This window comes from Lathamus discolor, chromosome 1 (assembly GCF_037157495.1).
Source record: "Lathamus discolor isolate bLatDis1 chromosome 1, bLatDis1.hap1, whole genome shotgun sequence".
Classification (NCBI taxonomy): Eukaryota; Metazoa; Chordata; class Aves; order Psittaciformes; family Psittacidae; genus Lathamus; species Lathamus discolor.
The window spans coordinates 155,571,056-155,592,414 of NC_088884.1; the positions used below are offsets into that span (position 1 = coordinate 155,571,056).

The 21,359-nt window shown below is 34.9% G+C and overlaps 1 protein-coding gene across 4 annotated transcripts in view; it reads right to left on the bottom strand.

The window, feature by feature from the left end:
- RGS12 (regulator of G protein signaling 12) overlaps positions 1–21,359 on the bottom strand; it is an 88,360-nt gene that overhangs the window by 5,624 nt on the left and 61,377 nt on the right. For 3 of the 4 annotated variants that reach the window (XM_065660206.1, XM_065660214.1, XM_065660199.1), the window contains 10 exons: positions 20,620–20,799; positions 19,231–19,384; positions 18,180–18,256; positions 16,102–16,302; positions 15,046–15,119; positions 12,261–12,387; positions 11,230–11,326; positions 9,682–9,758; positions 9,019–9,172; positions 6,257–6,874 (listed from right to left, as the gene is read on the bottom strand). In XM_065660206.1, the coding sequence (XP_065516278.1) occupies positions 6,257–6,874; positions 9,019–9,172; positions 9,682–9,758; positions 11,230–11,326; positions 12,261–12,387; positions 15,046–15,119; positions 16,102–16,302; positions 18,180–18,256; positions 19,231–19,384; positions 20,620–20,799 (1,759 nt within the window). Of the gene's footprint in view, positions 1–6,256; positions 6,875–7,019; positions 8,442–9,018; positions 9,173–9,681; positions 9,759–11,229; positions 11,327–12,260; positions 12,388–15,045; positions 15,120–16,101; positions 16,303–18,179; positions 18,257–19,230; positions 19,385–20,619; positions 20,800–21,359 lie in introns of those variants that run through there. The other variant, XM_065660224.1, reaches the window with a different exon arrangement.

A 21,359-nucleotide genomic window follows, 5' to 3' on the forward strand; every position in this document is an offset into this window, starting at 1 on the left:
CTGTAGGTTAAATTCCTTTTAATAGTTTCCTTCCTTTTATCTCTTAACTGATACAACACTGAGGAGAAACAGGATTGAATTAAAGATTCCTACCTACAGTTTATGCTAAATCTTTTCAAAGGAAATTTTACTTTATAAGCTATATTTCACTTGCATGATGAAACATGAACTGCAGCATATGCTCAGTGCCTTGAAATCTGACTCAGTGACAGTGAAGGCAGCAAGCTAGGAAGTGGATTATTCTACAAAGCAGCAACACTCAGCATTACCTGCCTATTTACTTTTGTCCTGGAAATTTCTGGAATACATTTGCAGCATTCAGTTTAGAAAGACAGGGTGGATAGAAATTCTCTCATCACAATCATCTCAAAAGCATTCATAAGAAGAACAAAGCACAAAATGTTATTCAGAAAGACAAATTCTGAATATTACATAGGAGAGGGAGCTGGTAGGACTACTGCTGCTCACCAGTGGCATGTATAGGCAAAAACGGAAACACGGCAAACTGTGCTGAGGGCAGTGACCTCTTATAGACACTGGAACAGCTGCTGATGGGAACTGCACATAACCTCATTGTAAACCAGGAGCAGCCCGAGAACTGATAAAATGCAAAGTTCTGAATTCTGATCCAGACGGACACGCATGCCCTCAATAACACCAGCCAATTTGCTTAAACTTTGTTTCTCCACTGCTAAAACTGAAACAATTTTTAGACTGCTTTCCAAGCACTGACGTGACATCTCTGCAAGTCTACAAGTATTCAGCCCTCAGTGTGATCTTCCAGCATTTCTTGTCCACATTCATTTTGTTTTTCCATCAGTAGTTGGCAATAACAGGTTTAATTATTCGTGAGAGTAGTACGTTGGAAAATAGAGGATTGAATTACTCAAATCAGTTTTAATTTAATCTGCCTTTCCTTATGCTCTTTTTCAATTTAGAAATCTGAAAATGTGGTTTAGCAGGGCTACCGGTTACATTTCAACTAATAATTTAACTAAGTTAATTTCACCATCCAAATGCAAGTCATGTGTTTGCATAGATCTGGTTTTAGCCCATACGCATTTGGCTCAAAGAGCAGTTGTAATTTTTCTAACATTTTATCTAGTTGGTGATAAAAGTTGTTGTTCTTTCTACAACACATATCTGACTGACTGAAAGCAGCTTACACTTCAAATAATCATCCCTCAAGGCCTTCCTTGCTTCCCGGCTGTCTACTCTTCACATAACTCTCCTTCCCCTGTGTTCATTGTTGATCTCCGTCATGTCCTACATGTAATTCTCCCATTTAACCATGCTCTGATTGAAAGAGGATTAACAGATTCCAGCCTCAGTATTACTGAATCCCCACGAGGACTTCTCTATATTGATCTAGAATCCAATTATCTTTTATAAAATTACACAGCACCAGTAAGGATGCAATTAACTGCAGGACAACAGCCTTGTTAAAAAACAACCATTTGCATTATTTTTATGTCTTTTAAGACATAATCCCTTCTTTTTCTTAACACTTTATTTCGTGTTTTCCTTTCTGTTGTTATCTTGATTTACATTGGAAACACCACTGGACTGTCTCTAAAATATATGTCTGGTTTGATTTTTTTTTTATTATCTACACATGACTTTTTTAATCTCCTTAACTATAACATGGTTTATTGTGCTTGGAATTCATTACCCTGACAAATGAAAAGTATGGCAGTCAAAAAAGTGGAAGTCACAGAAATACAGCTGATGTTATGTGCTCTCTATTCCTTGCCTGTAGCACCCTGCATCCTCTCCCTGAATAATGAAAAAGAGCAGTTGGGAAATTATTTTTTTGTCTTTGGTAACAATAGCCAGCCCCAGGCTCTGGGAGTCCACCCTGCCTTTTATTTCTGCATAATTTCTCTCTCAAAGCAAAACCACCCTAGCACTGGTACTAACTATCCCATTTCTGAAAGGATTCTTTCCAATAGGAAAGGAAGCAAGTTTATTTTGAGGATACAATTGTACTTCTATTTCAGAAACAAATTGGTGGCTTCAGAAAAAGTTATGTAACTTTAAGTAGTCTAAATTCACCCTTTATCTTCCACAGTCATGTTGTTGAAGTATAATTTCAGAGGGTTCACCAGGCCTTTATTTTCCCTAGCTGGTTCTCTACTTAACCAATACCATTATATCCCTATTAGAAAAGAGATTTGAATAAACTCTTTGACTAAATTGCTGTATCTGGTCTATACATCTACTAAAAAAACTACCTCTTGGCAAGCAATAACTCCATTGACTGTCACTGTACTTTCATTTTAAGAACATTTCTCATCCTAAATGTTAAAAAAAAAAAAAAAGTGGGGGGGGACACACACAAGGGATGATTTTTATTTTTTTTCTTTATAATGGAAGAACAGTTTAATGGAACCAAATCTACTGTCTGTGCATTACAGTCTGGATTGCTGCAATTGCGCTAAGGGTTAAATGGTACTCCAATTGCTACCAAGCCTAAATGCCCACCTAGTTTGTAGTAGAGGTAACAATTACAGTGAACAACTCACAGGCCCCAGTGGAATATCACTGAATAAATGACTTGGTGCAAAGCCCCTGGCTTGATATTCACAGCTCTTGAGGGGAGTAAAGGTTTGAAAGACTGCCTCTCCCCCTGACAGCTATTTTTCACTTGGGTAATGAACATACCTAACCCCCTAAGAAAAACTGGACAACATTCAAATTACCTTGACTGTACCGTGCAATTAAAAAAAAAGCAAAACCCCAGAGATTAAATCAGTATTTTAACACTTTCAAAAAGGAATGCATCACTTCAAGCAAATTGCACCACAAAATAATTAGGTTATTTCTTTCACAGATGGGTACCAGCAGCATTATCTGTAGAGACATGAAGTAAGTGCATTTCAGAATTAGTCTTTAGATTCCAGAAACCCCTGATTTTTAAAGTGGGAAGTCTGCCAGAACTAGCAGGCTTAAAATAAAGACATTTGCTGTTGATGAGAAACACAACCAGAATCAGTAATGATTCTTGTGTTGCAAGCTGATTTAATATTTAGTTCACGACCAACTATTACTACAGTATAAACACATTTGACTTAAGAAAGTTAAGATCCGTGTCTGAAAAACTGTTCTCAATAGCTCTGAGCGATGCAAACCTCATTTTGCTGGTTTCCATTATTCGTATTTTGCTGGTTTCCATTATTTGTATTTTGCTTTCTAGACCTTTAAATGAAAAAAAAACAAAAACCTCAAGAATCGCCCATTACAAGGATGGATATTGGCCTGGATTTGCTACACCAGATTGTGGTTAGCAAATTGTCCCCTGCAGCTACATCACTCCCCCACCCCTTTTCCCAGCATATATAAACCCAATGTATAAAAGCCTAGTGCACAGTGAAAGCCTACATGTCATTTGCTTCTATACCAACTTGAAACCAAGACCATAGACCACTTTAATATTATGCAGTCATTAATGTTTTTATCCGAACATTTCAATTCAAGAAACCATTGATAGGAGATTATGAATGGACAACCATTAAAGCACTTAAAAAAGCAACCAGTATTAATGATTTAGTCCTTTGAAATATTGATTCTTGACTGGAGATTGCTTTCAGCAGTCTTTATTATAATTACTGCACATCTCTGGATAGTTTTTCCATGCAAATTCCATGAAATCATGGAAAAAGAAAAGTTTTGCTTCAGCCCACACTTTTTCCATAAAATCACTGGTCTTTTGTAGAATACAGTCCCCTGTATGGGAGAGGAGTGTAGAACAGTTACTGTACGCAAAAATGTTGTAGCAAAACAGGAAAGTGATTTAGACCTTTATTTCAGATTTTTTGCTATTTCTCAAAAAAAAAAAAAAAAAAGAACTTGAGGTTTTTAATTCTCAAAAATCATTTTGTTTGATTACTTAAAGGTCTCTCACAAGTGATTATGACAGAGAAACAAAACATAATCACCTGTGAAAGCAGAGTAGACCAGATGGAATACATAAAAATTAGTATCTGTAAAAACATTAAAGTATGTAGGGTATTAGTTATCTGCCGTGGAAAATTACGAATAATTTGAAAGGGGAACTGCTACAGGTCTTTCAACTGCTTCATTTTCTTTCATGATGGTCCATGACCATGTGCGAACACAGTGACTTTTGGAAAAACTACAGTTTTAGCCCCCAGAGCACAATGAGACCTAGGTAACAGCATGACAAGCCTCTGCAATGGTTCTTCGATACGACTTCACAGTACTGTTACGTAGGACCCATTTCTGAGAATGGAAAGGGTAATGCAGTCTCCAGCACCCATCCAACCCTTAATTTCTTACCCAAGACTACCAGAGAGGCTGTTATATTGGTTACTTCACATCGAATGAACAGAGATCACCAGCTCTTTTCTTAAAGACCAGGGAAGAATTGCTTTAGTTTAAAATAAGAAGGAAAGTAATGAATGTAAAGTTTAGCCCAAGAACCCAAAGACAGAAGAGATTCTCCTTTCAGGAGTTCCTGTTATGACCCATTAGAAAGAAATCTCCTGTTTTATCTGCCTTGTCAATGCCATGGATTTCACATGTGACCCATCAGCATCCCAAGGCAGCATTTGCCCTCTGATATCTGATCATTAATAAACACGTTTGTCAACTTTGTCTCACAGTAATTGCTAGTTCATATCTATTAATCTGTTTGTTATTAGAAGATAATTTCAATCAGAATTCTTAATCCAAGACTGAAAGGACTGTTTTTAAATAAGGAAGAAAATCAGAGCTTAAAACCAGTTTGTGTAACTCGGTCTAGAATTTATTACTCCTGAGAGAACAAAGATACAAAATACATGTGAAAGCTACACAAAGATTTCTACAAAGTAAAAAGTAGAAAGTGGGAAAAGGGAAAGCTACAGTTCAGTGGTTACACAGAAATGTACGGCATGCATTAAAATACTGCAAATTCATGAAGTTTTTTTTAAGTGCAAATGGTTTTTTTAACAGTTCTCACTGAAAAATATGCAAATTGATACCTATGTTGTACACTTGTCATATTATTAGAAAGATACCAACACAAATCTATGCATTTACACATCAATATGTCTGAAATACATTTTGTGGTTTTGTTATTCATAGGCACTGGTTACAAGTCTGTTCAATACTCAGCCTCAGAAATTAAGTGGTAGCGCTTATAGAACATTTCTCAAACACTACTAATAATTTGCATTGCCATTTATAAGCATCCAACAACCAAAGAAGTATTTACAAATCATCAACCATACAGACAAAGAACAGTATCAAATACTCTGTGTAAAAAGATAAATAATTAAAATGTATATTCCCACATCACAAAGAAATGTGATCATACAAATTATGGCACCATATGTTTGTGAAACATCAAAAATAAATGTATAGCACATAGATACCTCTTCTTATATTTTACATTAAAATGTACAGTACAGTGACTGTAAAATGTCAATGTCATAACACCCATTGTCTTCAAACTCTTGTTTCTGGCAACAGCAATTATTATTAGAGTCCGTGTTTATAAAGGAATTCCATACTTCAGCCTTGGGCTAATATTGCTCTGTGATATTGCTAGACCATGAAACCTACATCCTAAAAAATGTTACACATTTTCTTTAAAATTATCTAATAGAAAGAGCTGTTTCACATGTGAATATCCTAGGAGAAAGTGTGATAGAAGCAATCTATTTCTCTGTGTAGAAAAGGATGGGTTAAAAAAAGCCTGCAACGTATTTTTTTTTTAGTCACAAATACCTAATTTATTAGAGAGATATTTTTTAAATTAAGGTTTATCCGTTTCCAATTTCAATCATAAACAGTACTGCAATTTTCAACACATAATTAGGGTTCCTGCTAAAGCACTTAAACTTCCAAACCCCAATCATGTATCTCATTATGACCAATGGATCAGAAAATCTGGAACGCAATAGTGCGATGGAGCTCAAAACACTGATCTCCTGTTTTGTGCTCCGAGGGTAAAGGAGATAATTATAGCATATGGATGTATTTGAAAGGTTTGCCTGCATGTGTCCATTTCTGGCCACTTGCCAAATCCAAACAAATGTACTTAGTTAAAGGCAACCAGAAATATTACAGTTAGCACAGACTAAGGCAATGAAAATATTTTTCTTTTTTTTCCTTTTTTTTTCTTTTCATAAAAAAATTAAGGTGCAGACAGAATTTCCCTTCTTATTTTAATGGGTGCCAAATACTGATTAAGTGCGCCAAGGAAAAGTAGTTTTACAGAAAAGGAAAAACTATTAAAATCTAGAAATACCTGAATTGGATCTTTGATATCCAGACTTTTCCTGATTACCTGCAAAAGGAGTTGGGGGTGGGTAGTTGGCTTCTGTGAGTTTACTGATGTCTGACGGTGGTGTTGGTGGTGGCGGTGGTAGCAAAGTGCTGTTAGGGCTACTAATATCTCCTTCAGCCACAAGAGTCAAGTCTGCCACATTCTCATCATCTACCATCTGTATGCCTTCAGCTTGTAATTCTCTTGACTGCCTTTTCCATATTGCTGCATTGTTTTCCTGTGCATGCGGAATTGGAGACAATGCAGTATTAAAAGGAACACTGAAAGTCTTCTGACTGTGGAGTGCTGTCAAAGCAGATTTATGCTTATTTTCTGAGTAACCCTTTTTCTTAACTGAATTTTCATTAAAGTTTTGTACAGACTCCTGTTTTCCACTTGGTGATGTACACCCATCCTTGCCATCATTTTTTGAAACTCGTCTGTTGAGGCCTTTAGGGCCTATGGGAGTAGATGAGGATGGTTCTGGTCCAGTGGGCGGTAAACGAAGGAAGTCAGGAAGAATAAGATCTTCTTTCCTTAGCAGTCCACGTTGGTCATCTGCTCTGTTACTTTGAGCTTTGGATATGAGTTCAAAAAACTCTATTGGGGAAAAACCCAAAATTGACAAGTTTTTGTCAGAAAGTGCAATGTCATTAAAACACAAATTTTCAGCACATTTATTTTCCATGAAGATCTTCAGTTCTTTCAATGCTGCCTTGAAATAAGATCCCATGTTAATTAGGAACTTTTTCAATTGCAGCAATGTTCGCTAGCATCACTATAATTAAGACCATCAGGATTGCTATTGTAAGAGGTTTGCAGTTTAAAACAGCTGCAATTCACTGAGCCTTGAACACATCTTCTATTTTACTCAGTTAATAAATCTGAACACACACACACACACACACGCACAGAGGATTTTTTAATTCTTAATACAAAAGGCGGCTCTGGTCTCACTGACAATGGGTGCACATTTTTATATTCTGGATGGGTTTTATCCATCTTAACTCAAAAATAGTCATGCCATTTGAAAGTTCAATGATTCAGAATGTTGTAAACTTCCTAGTTATATTGACTTTCTCTCAGTTTAATAGTATTTATCACAGTTTAAATTCAATTCATGGTGTAGATTTAATCCAGGATGTTATCATCACAGGACATGATCAGATGATGATTTAAGTACCCCCATTTTATTTTGCGCTGCAATGAATCAGTAGCATATAGGTAGTCAATAACCATTAAAGAAGCCATTACTAAAAGCAATGGGGCAGCTTTTTAATAGAATTTTTAACACAATTACAAGGAATTTTCTGATCATGTCCTTAATGATGTCCCATGGTTTAATACGTTTCTATATATAAATAATACTCATAGTAAATCACCACTGTTCTAGAAAGTCTCAAAACTTGGCAACAAGAAACTTATCAATCATAAACCAAGAATTATACCACTCCTTAAAAAAGAAGCATCACAACAATCAACAAACTTTTTGTTGCAAAACATATAAATATAAAAATATGTAATTCTTAATAGAGGGTCTCTGCATGTCCTAATTTCTCAAAAGAGCATTGAAACTACAGAATATTAAAGATGCTTAAAAGGCCATCTCCAACAGATGCATTAAAATCAATAGCTTCAGCCTAGCTTATAAATACTGTTTGAAGCCGAAGCCATTACAAAATAAAGCACAGACTGTTAGTATCAGTTTTAACTTAGCACAATATGAAGCCATACACTTGCACTTGTATGACCTTATTCCTATCCTCTATTCATACTTGGTAGGCTTTGCAATGTATTCATAAAAATGACATTTTAACATGCTTTGTCAAATGCCATAAAATCTGAACGGAGCCAAGATGGAAGCTTCAAAATGCTTCTTATTGCCAAAGTTTTGCAAAAATGGCAGTATGCATATTAAAACATGCAACATTTCTAATATGCGTCGTACAAAAATGTTCCTTTCTGAAATAGCAAACTTCATAGAACAGTTGTCTTTTTTTTTGGTTTTGGGTTTTGTTTTTCTCTTTTTTTGTTAGTTTTCCATTAAAGTACACTCTACAACATTTGATACGCATTTTCCAAACTTGGACAAATTGCACAAAAATCAAAATAAAATGTGAAAGCCTCGAATTCTGAAGTTTTCAAATTATGTTACTTTTACTCAGCCCTAGGAAGAAAAATGAAAATATTAAAATATTGAAAACAAGTTAACAAAATAATAAGCAACAGAAAATAAGTTAAAATGCACTAAGGTTTTGTAATAACATTTATAGTAACAAACATCTATCCTGCAATAAAAGTTTCAGCCACAGCTTTTTGTTTTAATTCTAGTCAGTGGACATTTATTCACAGATGAACATTCATTCACTATATAACTGTGCATAACCATGCTTTGCATATGCACTATGTAGCTTCAGCAGTAAATTTTAAGCTATGTGGCTTGCAAAGGGTATCAAATGGGATATTCAACTGCAATTGAGTAATTCCTCTGGATTTTACCTGAATTAGGTAACTTTCACTGTTGAAAATCCCACTAGGCCCCTCCATCAACCTTTAGGTATCCTTAAAATCTTACCTGAAGCTTCATAAACTTCACACTTCAAACACAATATCAAACAAAAACGTAAGCACCACGACTATGATTTCCACAACACACTATTAAACACATGATATGTTTTGCTACACGTACACAAAATTCTAATTTTTCTAAGACTACTTATGTTAATACTATAAAGTTCACATACCCTCTGCTTCATCCAAATTTATTTTCTGACATTTTTTTTTCCCAATCTTTGCAATAGAGTCTTCTCTCTTTGACAGCCGGACTTCCCTAGCATTTTTTCCATTTTCGCCTTTCATTTTGATAGAATTAGACTTTCCTAGACTTCTTCCCTCTCCCTGCATTAGAAGGAAAGTTAAGGTACTACTTACATTTAGACTATATCATAGTATACATAATATGTTCTAAGTGAATAAAAAGATTAGTTTGAAAATACATTTCTCTTTCACCACAACAAATGTTTTAATCTCGATTATCGTAAAGAACTTTGCCATAGTAGTACCCAAAAATGTATAAATAAACATATGATTTACTCTGAAGAATTCATATAACAGAAAGGCCCTTTGAACTTCCAAGTAATTAATAATTTCAAATATAGATAAGCCAACGAAACACAAAACAACAAACACAACACAGTGAAAGAACTGCTTGATTCATCATGAAGACAAAGTTCTCACAAATAAATGCTGTTGACAGTGGGGAAAATATCAAATGAATTACAGCTATACTCAAGCTAGTTACAGAATTTGGCGGATTCAGAATCATGGATGAATGCAGCTTTGAGTATAGAATTCCAGAAGGAAGCAAAAGATGATCTAAGGGACAAAAATCATTGCAGAAGACTTACAGTAAATACTTGATTCCTTGAAGTAGTTACAGTTGCAGTCTGTTTTACTGATGCACCTTTTTGTTTATCTGTAAACACTGAACATAAACATACCTTCTGTAACTACAAATTTATAACTTCCCAATGAAGAAATATTTAAGTGACGATGCACAAAACAGATTTTTTTTGCTTTAAAATTTCCCAAAGATGTACTCAGAAAATAAAGAGTGAGCAGAGTTGACATCCCTCATATTTTTTAGTCAAGACCTAACAGAATCTTCCTTTCACCTTCAAAGTTTCCTAACACTGGCAGTACTTTTAAATTTGAAGATGCTGACATTTCGTTAAAGTTCTCCTAAATGTTCGGTTGATTTAGACCAAACAGCTTTTAAAATCTTAGCCAATAATTCAGTTTGCAATTCTCAAATTTAGAATTTAAACAATCAGTCGCAAAGACCATCTAAAGTTCATGTTGAATCTTTTCCAACCTGTTTCATACATTGTTTTCCAGACGCATATCCTCCTCATCTAGCTCCTTCAAATTACATCTGCCTACAACAAATATACTGTTGCAGACTGAGCTGCAAACACAGAACCATGACCCTTTTTCACTGGTATATGTCAAAGAATCAGCCTACTGCTGGAATGGTCCTCTATGATTTAGGCTTTTATAGCAGTTGACAGCACATAGGATGGCAGTCTTACTTGTAATCCTTAAACTAAATATCTGCAAGAGTATTTAGATTGGTATCTTTTACCAAAATGACAACTGATTCTGTTTCCTAGAAAAATGACAAATCTGATTCTCTTCAATAAATACTCCCATCTTTATTCTTCTATTTATTTATCAAAGGGAATTTCTGCTCTAAGTCAATTTAGTTTAACCACATTGCATTTCATTTTTAAAACTAAGCATTCTATGTTCATAAAAAGGTCTCCTAAAGAAAGCAAACCTTCATTCTCAAGGCTTCTTACATTAATCTAGCAAAAAGTTTGTTAGCTGTTATGTTGATTAAATACTGTTTTTCAAAGCATTTTGTATAGGGAAATCACAAATTATATCCTTTTTAATATTATCTCCAGAAATCACTACTTAAAACTGGAGATGCAGACTCTGCTACTTTATCATGTTAAAGAAGAGTTTTGCCATAGCAGTACATGCAGCAGCTGCAAAAACTGCATCTGTTTTACTTATACAGTATGTTTCTTATGAATAAATTGCCAAATTCACAGAAGCTATTTGGCATTTTATTCTCATCATTATTACTAGGTTCTATATCCTTAAATGGGTGTGTGTATCTATGGCCGAAAGCCAATAAAACGAATTCAAGTATTGCTAGTGCTGAATTTCATGTAGCAACAGTCAAGGACTTGCTATCAACAGATGAATTTAATCTTCCATCCTTAGAAATTGCACTCCATTTTAGTTGAAAAGAATATATGTTAGATGTGACATATCTAAATTTAATCACATTTATCTCACCTGTGCATCAACAGAAGAAACTAATGAAAGTCAAGGTTTATGAAACTCAAACGACATGATAAATAAAAGCTTTTATGCCAACTTACCTCTACCCTTCGACGGCTCTTTTTCATCTAGAACAACCCGCTGACCATCCAGATTAGAAATAGGGACACCAAGATCAAGTGGTTCCTGCTCACCATTCTAAAGTCGGATCACAGTTTGTATATAATAGAGAAAAAGCTGTTTTCAGAGCAAATTTATGCAGTCTGACATTTTTTGAAGGAAAATATCAAAACATTTTTAGGTTTCAGTATTACCTCAATAAATCTTTTTATTACCATTCCAAAAATGCTTATTCTGTTTGTGTAAAACTGCCTTGATTACAATGACTGTAACCCATTTATGTGAGGAGAATGGTATTTGGGGAAAAGAAGATACAAGTAGAAAAAAACATCCAATTTGCAAGGTAGCACAAATACTCATCAGTATGTTCAGGAAAACATATTTTTCAGAGGAAGTTAGAGATTATTTTATATTCTAAATTACTTGTAATTTGTTGTTTAGCTAACTTTATACCGACAAGTTTTTCAGCTGTTTTAAAAACATGCCCTGGTTCAGCCAAGACAGTATGCAGCCCAGAAATACCACAAAAGGAACTTTCCACTTCTTGAATTTCCAAAATAATAGAATAAAGAAAATGCTGGTCATGTTTAGTAGTAGAGAAGTTGAATCAGTTGGCTTCTGCAAAAATTTTCTGCAAGGGAATTTGAGGCAACTTTCATGATTCCCAGGATAATGGAACAATAGCTTGTTAAAGCTATTAATCTCCATCAACTAACTTTCCCTGGCTAATAATGGGAAAAGTTGAGCTCTGGAATAACCTAAATTCATGCTCTATTATTTAGAATGTTGGATTTATTATGAAAGAGAATATGAAACAGATGCAGACTGAAGCTTTGAGGTAATTACTATTAAGCATAATGGTTATGACTACTACGCATTTCCATCTCAACATGTAGTTATAAATACGGATTTTAATACCTAATTATAAGGATAGGAATAATTTCAGGGACTACTTTCTGATCTTCTCCAGACAAAAGATATTGCAGCTTGAATTACATCAAAAGATACTTACTAGTCTTGCCACAAGTTCATTAAGATTTAAACCATACTTTGCAACCACAGGCCTTAAGACCTCTGTCACTGGTTTAGTGGGTTTAGCCTTCAAACCAACTGATCGATTGATTGGAACAAGATCCAGGCTGAAACACATCAATTGTAACATTAAGTATGAAATATTCCAATAAATAAAATGTACAGAATATACAAAATTCAATCTACAGCAAAGTTGTACTAGTTTACAGCTAGTGACCCTGAACATTCGTTAGCACAAGTCTATCCTAACCTGAAGGTATAAAGCACTTCTAATGCAAATAAGACTTCCACTGTTTCACTCGCCAGAGCTGAGTGAAGGCATGAGCCAACCTAATTGCAAGGTGATCCTCAGACCAACTAGATAAATTCCATAGCACTTTCACCTTCATAGTGAGATTTCTCTGACTATTTTGGTCCAGAAGTGGTTCCAAAATGATTCCATGACTGTACTATACCTTAGATGCAAGAAAGATATTTCTTTCTATTTCCAGAAGAGACTCACAATGTCCTATTTAATTTCTTGAGGTGAACTTGGACAGAAATTTTTAGTTTTACTTTAAGCATTGGAACAAATACAAGGGCATTCCAGGTAATGCTGATTTCTGGCTAGATGACATAACACAAAAATTGTAAGAGAAGCTTTTATGCAAAAGCTGTAAAATCATTCAGTTGGAATTTGAAGGATAAAGACTCTTCAGACTCTATTCTGCAATTTTATACCATCAAAATAGAAAAAAAATCAAATAAGAAGAAAATCTTTAAGCCCAAACAACTATTACATTTACGTTTAGTTCCTTGCACAGATCCATGGTTAGCTTTGGGCTTGGTTTTCTTTAAATGCTCCTCATCTGTGCCCTGATTCCTGCATAACAGACACATTTGACTATAACGGCATTACAGCACAAAAACAAAGGAAGGCTTATTACTAACAAAAATCTATCAGAAAAAAAAATTTACACCATCAGGAGAAATTAAAGTTGTTAGTGATTTTGTTCAACACAATTCAATGTAAACCCCATCTTTTCTTTTACACAAATTAAATAGGAGATGTTTAGTCTTATTGACTTTTCCCTTCAACAAGGGACCTGGATAACTGAAACTCTATTTTCTTTAAATACAACAGCTACTAAATAGAAATGATCAATTTTAATCATGAACTGGTATCGACACAGAAGTGGCAGACATTCAGGTAACCAAATATATCCACATAATACTTCTCTTATGCCTGAAAATATTCCAAATGTTGGAGTGTTTTTGTTTACATAGTGTCTACCCACAGATGGAAACAATGTAGAACATTTCTACATTTTAATTAGCACACAAGTAACATATGGTGCTGCCTACTTACTGTTCCTTTTTAATTTGAAAACTCAACAAACTCACACCTAATAAAAGACTGCTCAATCTCCATTTCAGAATTGAATATGCTATGTCATATTCATTAACCTGAAGTACCCATACATAGAAATAGCCCTGCTTCCTAAAGAAAAGTTATATAAAGGCAAAATGAAGAATGCCTGAAAAAATACATTTTATTAACTTCAAAAGCACAACTCAATGATGTAACAAACATTCCACTTCACAACCTTTCCTTCAAATATTTAGTTCAAGTGTTTTCATCAAACTAGTTTGGGTTTTTAGAATTTAGGAACATTAAAACATTTTCTGGCATTTTGGAAAAAATAGATTATTGGGAAAAACTGCATACTATAAAATATTACATAATACTACTATATAATATAATATACTGAATTATATTATACCCATATCAATAATAATATTATAACATTGACTTAAGATTCAGGGCTACAAAACTTTACTCAGATTAATTTTTATACAATTAGTCTTACTGTAATCTGCCAGTTAAGACACATCATTTAGGATTAGACTAGGAGACTGGCAGTTTGATTTCCCTTTCATTCTTGTGCTGCTTCAAACTACTAAACATGTTTCTTCCTAATGTGGAAGGTCCCTCTGGGCCTCAGATCTGCCCTTCATGCTTGCTCACAACTGCTTCCTCTTGAGACTTCGTAATAATAATTTAAATATCCCTATAGTGGAATGCTGGCATCAAAATCCCACTTGTATCCAAAACAGCAATCCAGAAAGCTTCCTTTTCCATCATTTTAAAACTCACCATATGTTTCTCTACTCAGTTTGAAACGTTCCTGTAGGACCACATTTCTCCCACTGATTCTTAACCCCAGTTGCCCTCATCTGAACTACCTTTTAGAGGTATCTCACCATTACCTGTAGATGAAGCATTTAGTAGCTGGCTCTAAAACTAAACAAATCTAAGGGGTATCAGTGCCTAAATGTAGGCAAGACACTTAACTTAAGCACTTGTGTAACTCAGAGAATCCCCATGCTAAATGCATCTCTTATACGTGTGTTATTGCAATCTTAAGTAAAAATGGATTTTAACAGAAACTCAAACTGTGAGTTAACAGTGGAAGTCAATCATTTTCAGTAACAAACACTAGGTCACCTTCCTTATTCACTGGGACTTTTTGCTTGATATTAAGACCTATTTCTTCTAATGTCCCTGTACAATGAATAAGAACCTTAGATCCCTTAATGCTGGATTACAATCTAAGATGATGCATTACATGGCTAATTGGATTTTTTTACTGGATTCAGACAACTTCTTTTCCGCATTAAATACTGTTTTGTTGCACAGGTAACTGACAATATACTTCAGTGCACATAAAAAGAGTAAAATGGAGTGGAAAATGACAGAGGAAGACAGTAATTTTGACTTTTACCGAAATAAAGTGCGTTTTTCTAAACGTAGGTCCCGAGACTCCAGGATGCTACTGTCTTGGTGCAATACAAGTGGCTACAGAACACATGCCAGGAACAAAAGGAGATAGAGCAAATTAATGTTAAAATATGTTAAAAAAGAACAGCTAAGTGGTTAAAAATTTATTTCAGATAACTCTGAAAATTATTAACATAGGCTGTATGCATCCTAGAGGATATTCATTTATAATATGAAACCTGATTAAAGTGTATTTTACTTTATCTCATATAGTTGTGAGACAATGACCAAACTTCAATTTCCACTGGAGTCAGCAGGTATTCAGGAGCTCAATGTTTTAAACCAAGCCTAGGTCCTTCAACTTACATAAATTATTGCATAGAAAGATGCATTAGAAAATGTGGCAAGTTAACAGTCTTTAAGAGATTTAAAAGAACAGGCACAAAGCTATGCACATTCATTGATTTATGTGATTGCAATAATCTAGATTGACCATAAGCACAAATTTAAATTCATAAATGTTTCACATCCACAGCTTCTCTTTTAATTGGAGATACTTCTGTTGGAACAAGAGCTATCACACACCACCTTCCCCAACACAGGCTGCCGTCTTGGAAATTTTCTTCAATATTAAAAAACATACTTTACTTCTAGCATGAATTCCTCTCATTCAGCTTTGAACTATTGAATTTCATTATGTTTCTTTGCTTTAATAAAGTTTCATCTACTATGACGCATTTGTTTTCTTTGTGGATACTTTCAATTAAGTACAAGCTAACCATTCCACTGGACAAGCCACATGGGCTAGATACCTAAATTAACTTCTTATTATAAGGAAATCTTTGTCATCCGCTCCCTTCTGCTTTCTGTAGTGTAGATACCACAATCAATAACAATGACCCACCGGTCCTAGTTTCACTAAAGTTCTTCTTCAATTAACTAGGATTGCCAATGTAACAGGTAGAACCATGAGACTTGTATTACAATTGAGAGAACAGACTTCCGTATTCACAGAATAAGTATGGAAGCGATTTCAAAAAAGCACAGGAATATGTGATACCTTATCACCTCCAACTAAAAAGAGGTCCACTGCAGCTATGTTAATGCCATGTTTCTCGCAGACCCCAGAGAGCATCTCTTTGATAGAGAATCCGGATTTAACTGCCATTTTGCTAGATGAACCATCCGGAAGGTTTACACAGCAGTATTTGGGAGATTTCTCTTTATCTGGTACAAACGCAGGTACTCTTGAGGGTTCAGACTTGACAGGAAAAAGGAAAAAAATGTCAGTGCCCAATGGGAAATTCAGGTATATGCATAAACCTTAAGAGTCTGTACAAAGCAACCAAGCCAAGAAGCATACTTTCTACTATGTATATAGTTTAGAAATCCTTCGAACTATCTCAAATATCAGATAAATTTAAATTCTGGAGGAAAAAGTATTTAGGTAAAGGTAACAGCATTACACAAGTCTAAATTTATTTTCAGGAGAGATGAAGTTTTAGACAAAGAGTGTGTAAAACAGGTTACAAGACTCTCAAACTATAGACCAGAACTCTTAATCCAAAAGTGCAAGTAAATGAGATCTTATTTAGATTCCAATAATGAAGTATCTATACTTAATAATGACCTTCTGGTGTAAAAATTACTATTGGCACATTGTGAATCAACATTTAAGGAGATGAGGAACACCTTTAAACATCAGGCTCCCCAAATTTCCTCTTCTTTTAACACAACCCGAGTGCTACACATACAAATACACCACAGAGAAATTAAAATATTAAAACAATTTACTTAATGACCGTGCACCTTTTTTATTAAAGGGAACAAGAAGCACAATGTTATGGGTAAAGCTAAAGATCACAGCATTAAACTTTACTCTAGAGTAACACTAGAATAATAACACTACTACAAAATATCAAAAGTATCTTTGAAGTGAATTTCTGTTCCATTTTTATAACTTAAAAGGACACTACGGGTTAGATATAAGGAAGAGAATCTTTTACTATAAGGGTGATGAGGAACTGGAACAGGTTGCCCAGAGAAGCTGTGGCTGCCCCATCCCTGTCAGCCTTCAAGGCCAGGCTGGATGGGGCTTGGAGCAACCTGGTCTACTGGAAGGTGTCCCTGCCCATGGGAGGGGGGTTGGAACTGTCTGATCTTTAAGGTAACTTCTAACACAAACCATTCCATAATTCTATGATTGTTGCTTTAGGGAGGCTTCCACTTTTCTGCTTTTTGGGATAAGACTTTTCTGCAACAGAAACAGACATCACTTTGCCATGCTTGCTTCCCTCACCAATATTTGTAGCATAGGCAAAATGACATAGTTGCTAAAATCTAGTTTACTAGAGGGATACCAAGAATAAGAAAAAACTTTTAAAAATTTCCATTTTATAGCCTTTCTCTAACACAGATAAATTTTAAATATCGCACTTATGTTCTACTTTTAATACTGTTTTAATTTTGTATTTCATTAATTTTACACTGTAAAATTAGAACTCGATGGTTAGAAATCATGTTATACTGCTTAGAAATGGTTAGTGTCTTTCACCCATTATTTTCCTACCTACTATGACAAAATCAGTGTTTGCAATGAAATCCCCTACTTCTCTTTTCTCATATTTTAGGAGCATAGTTAAGTCATAACAACAAGAATTAAAATTCACAACTTTAAAAGAAACAGAGAGCAAAGAAGCACAACATATGCTAGTACTACAGAAATGAGCCTAATACGACTTGCTTACATGCAAAGTAGAGGGAAAGCTTTAACATGTCGTTCAGAACAGAATCTCAAAGCTCTAGTAGGTGGAAGAAACTGTTTATAAAGAGCTACAGTAGCTCCCTTTGAAAAGTAAAGTTTTATTCTGGAATTCTACTGGTGCCCAATGTTAAGACAAACAGGATGCAATGGATTCCTTTTGCATAAGCACACAATAAGAAGTGGTATATAAACACAACCTCTGTTACATTTCTAGTATTCTAAAATTGCTTAATATTAAACCTTTCCCTCCCCCTTATCACTTAAAAATCCTTTCTCAATGTATTACTTCAAAGAAATTACTTCACACTACTTAAAGAATAAGTAATTCACTGTTTTCACCACTTCCACCCTTCTTATTAAGAGCCAGCCATTACCAAGTCAAGACTAGCAGTTGATGACATGGAGCCTTGTGATTCCCGTCTGTACGATAATCCATTGGACTGAAGGGAATCTGTGGAAAGAATCAGCAATCAATAAAAAGGCTTGGTTTTATTATTTATTATAATACAGAAAGCTATTTTAAATACACTCCTCTGCTCAGAAAAACGTTTTTCATTAAAGGAAATACTACCCAATCTTCACACTGTGCAATAAAACAAATGCCTCTGATGTCTTTTCAAATGTGAGTATAATGAGAACACTTAAACTATCGATATTATCAAAGGCATCTTGTGGGTCTGGGCCTGTACTAGAAAATAGAGAAGAAGAAACCACAGTCACAATATGGTCCAAATTTAGTGCTTCAGTGGAATTTCTCTGTTATTTTTAACTCAATGGAAAGAGTTTATGCAAAATTTTCAGTTCCTCCTTCATAGGCCATGTACAGGTGCTTTCATAGAGGAACACTTCCTTAAACTCTCACAAACAGATAAGTAACAAAACAGCAGATTACAAGGGTTTTCCCAGCTCTGACTCTTTGATCATTTTAATCAGGAAAGGTGGAGAACAGGTAGTGTATTCAAAGTGAACATACCAGTGTGGTACTAATAAAAGAAAGAAACAGAGGGTAATGAAGCTGAAGGAATTTTCAAATAGCTGTAACTATGGCACTATTTACATATAGAGCTCCTCAACTTCTCTGTAAAGAGCTGAAATTATCTTACTATGAAAACAGTAGCTCTCTGCTTGAAAAGCATTTTCCAGCACAGAGAAAAGCAGAGTCTACTGAAAAGCAGTGAAAAAAAAACGACTCTTGAAAGTCAATAAAAATGAATTTAAATATTTTCATACTTTTATCTATTTATTTGTACAACTGCTTCCGGAAAACTTCCAGTAATACTAGCCACACTATGGCCTTCTGACTTGACAGTTTCTTTTCCCTGTGTCACACCCAAGGATGCACTTCAGACTGAAACTAGCCATGATGAGATTAGTCACATCTGCTGCTGAAACACCTTTGAAACAAAGTGGAACATGATTACTCACCATTTGGATAATCACCATTTTCTCTTCTCTTCTGTGATTTCCCCAAACTCTTACTTCTTGACCATGAGAAAAATGTTCCCCTTTTTTTCTTCTCAGTGTCCTCCTCTCCTGACTCTTCATTTAAAGATCTTCCTGACTTTGATTTACCACTTAACTATCACCAAAACAAAATTAAATCATTCGTTGGATCACAGTTGTAAGTATATTATCTCAAATAAACCTTCCCACGCTTCTTCCCAAAAGAAGAGTGTGATGGTCAGGTTAGCTGTCGTCTTTACCCCACTCACAAGCGTATGTGCCAGCAACTCCCTCAGTAGCAAAAAAACAAAGCTGAAAAAAATCCTCCGTGGAAATAAAAGGAAATACATAGATGGAAATGTGCTACTTGGTAGGGAGCAGAAAACAGTAGCTGGAAACAAGCCATTGAAAGCTCCTGCACATATGAAAGAACTCTCCACAGCTCACCAGAATGCCTAAGTTAATGTGGAAAGACCATTTGCCTTGCTTTTAAAACAAAGAATTTCATTTCAGTATTTCAGATAGTTTTCTTAGGCTGGGCTTGAACATGAACTGCATTTAAAGGCAATGAAAAAGTTTTGTTTAACATTTACATGTATAGTCAAAGTATTTATTAGTGCTGAAGAATACAAATGTCAGGAATGTTTGATATTAGAGTAAACTTGCTTTTAAAAAGCTATTCCTGTTAGATTACACAAGTATTCCTTAAAATACTACTTTTAAGAAGGTTCCTAGTCATAAAAATACGTGATAGCAGATGGGCTAATGTGTAGTGATTGACATGAAAAATGCAAAGTTATAATTTACCCATGCAGTTATGTAATACTGTGGTGGTATTATCTACATGAAGAAAAAATAAACTCTAAATAACTTCAGGAGATCAGTAATACTACTCGCCTAATTTTATGCAACTGTAACTGGTTTACACAGAATTATCTTAGCGCAGTGGAGGCTAAGAAATTAAAAAACTGTCCTTTGCAAAGGTGAGTTAGATTATGTTAAGCCTTTCCCCAATACCTTCTGATAAAATATCTGCTCTCAGCAAAGGTTAAAATATTACATCTTAAGCCCACTGTTCAAATTATCTTCTAAACTGATGCATTAAAATAATCCTCATTTTTTATTTTATTTAAATAATAACAAATATCTAAAATTATATTCAGGAAGTCCATAGCTAGAAATCCAATTCAAAAGTGTGGATTAAAAGCCATAAATATTTTCCTAAATACATAAAGGTTTTGTAATTCTATTTGCCAGCACTGCTAAACTAACATTCTTATTGGTTTTTATACGTTATCTTTGATCTTCCAAAGAACTTTAAAAACATTACTTAAGAACATAGTTTTCAGATAAGAACAATAAAAAGGTAACCTTTTTTGGTGTTGTGACACTGGACTTCTCTGAACTGATGCTGTGTTTAGAGGTGGGGCTGCTGGGAACATGCTGCGGATCTGGAAGAGGACGACCTTCGACTTCAGCTAAGATGCATTCTTGGTAAAGTGGGGATTTGAGAAAGCGAGTATAGCTATCAAACTTCATCAGGTTAAATATCTGAAATGGAAATGCAGTGGATAATGGTTACATAAGCTAACCCAACATCAAGAAAATGAAGCTATTTTGCAACAGCAAACTCCCACAGAATTAGGACACAACGATACTGCTGTAAACAGCAGTAGGCGTGACTTTGTTTAGACCTGGTTAAATACACTGTACCAGTTTAAAGTGAAACCTAATTTGATCTATTCCCTTAGCACAGGTTCAGAAAAATGTTATGTTTTGTGCAAAGTGCATGAGAAGCTGAGAGCTGTATTAACGTAAAGTTCATGTGCCCACTCATAAGGAAAACAAGATCAACATCTTTGGGAGATTCAATAATCAAGGTGCTGTAAAATCAAGACCCTGCAAAAGAACAGTTTACATAAAGTGACTGCTCTGGGCAAAACCAACATTTGTCTTTAACTACATAGGAAGGAAGCAGCACTACACCAGTCCTGGAGCAAATGTCTGAGGCTAATTCAACCAAAACTAACTTCATGAAAGTAAAGGAAGAAAAGTTCTCTCTTAAATGCTAAACAGTGCTTAAATTTCTTGTTCCAGTTCTGCAAACCTGT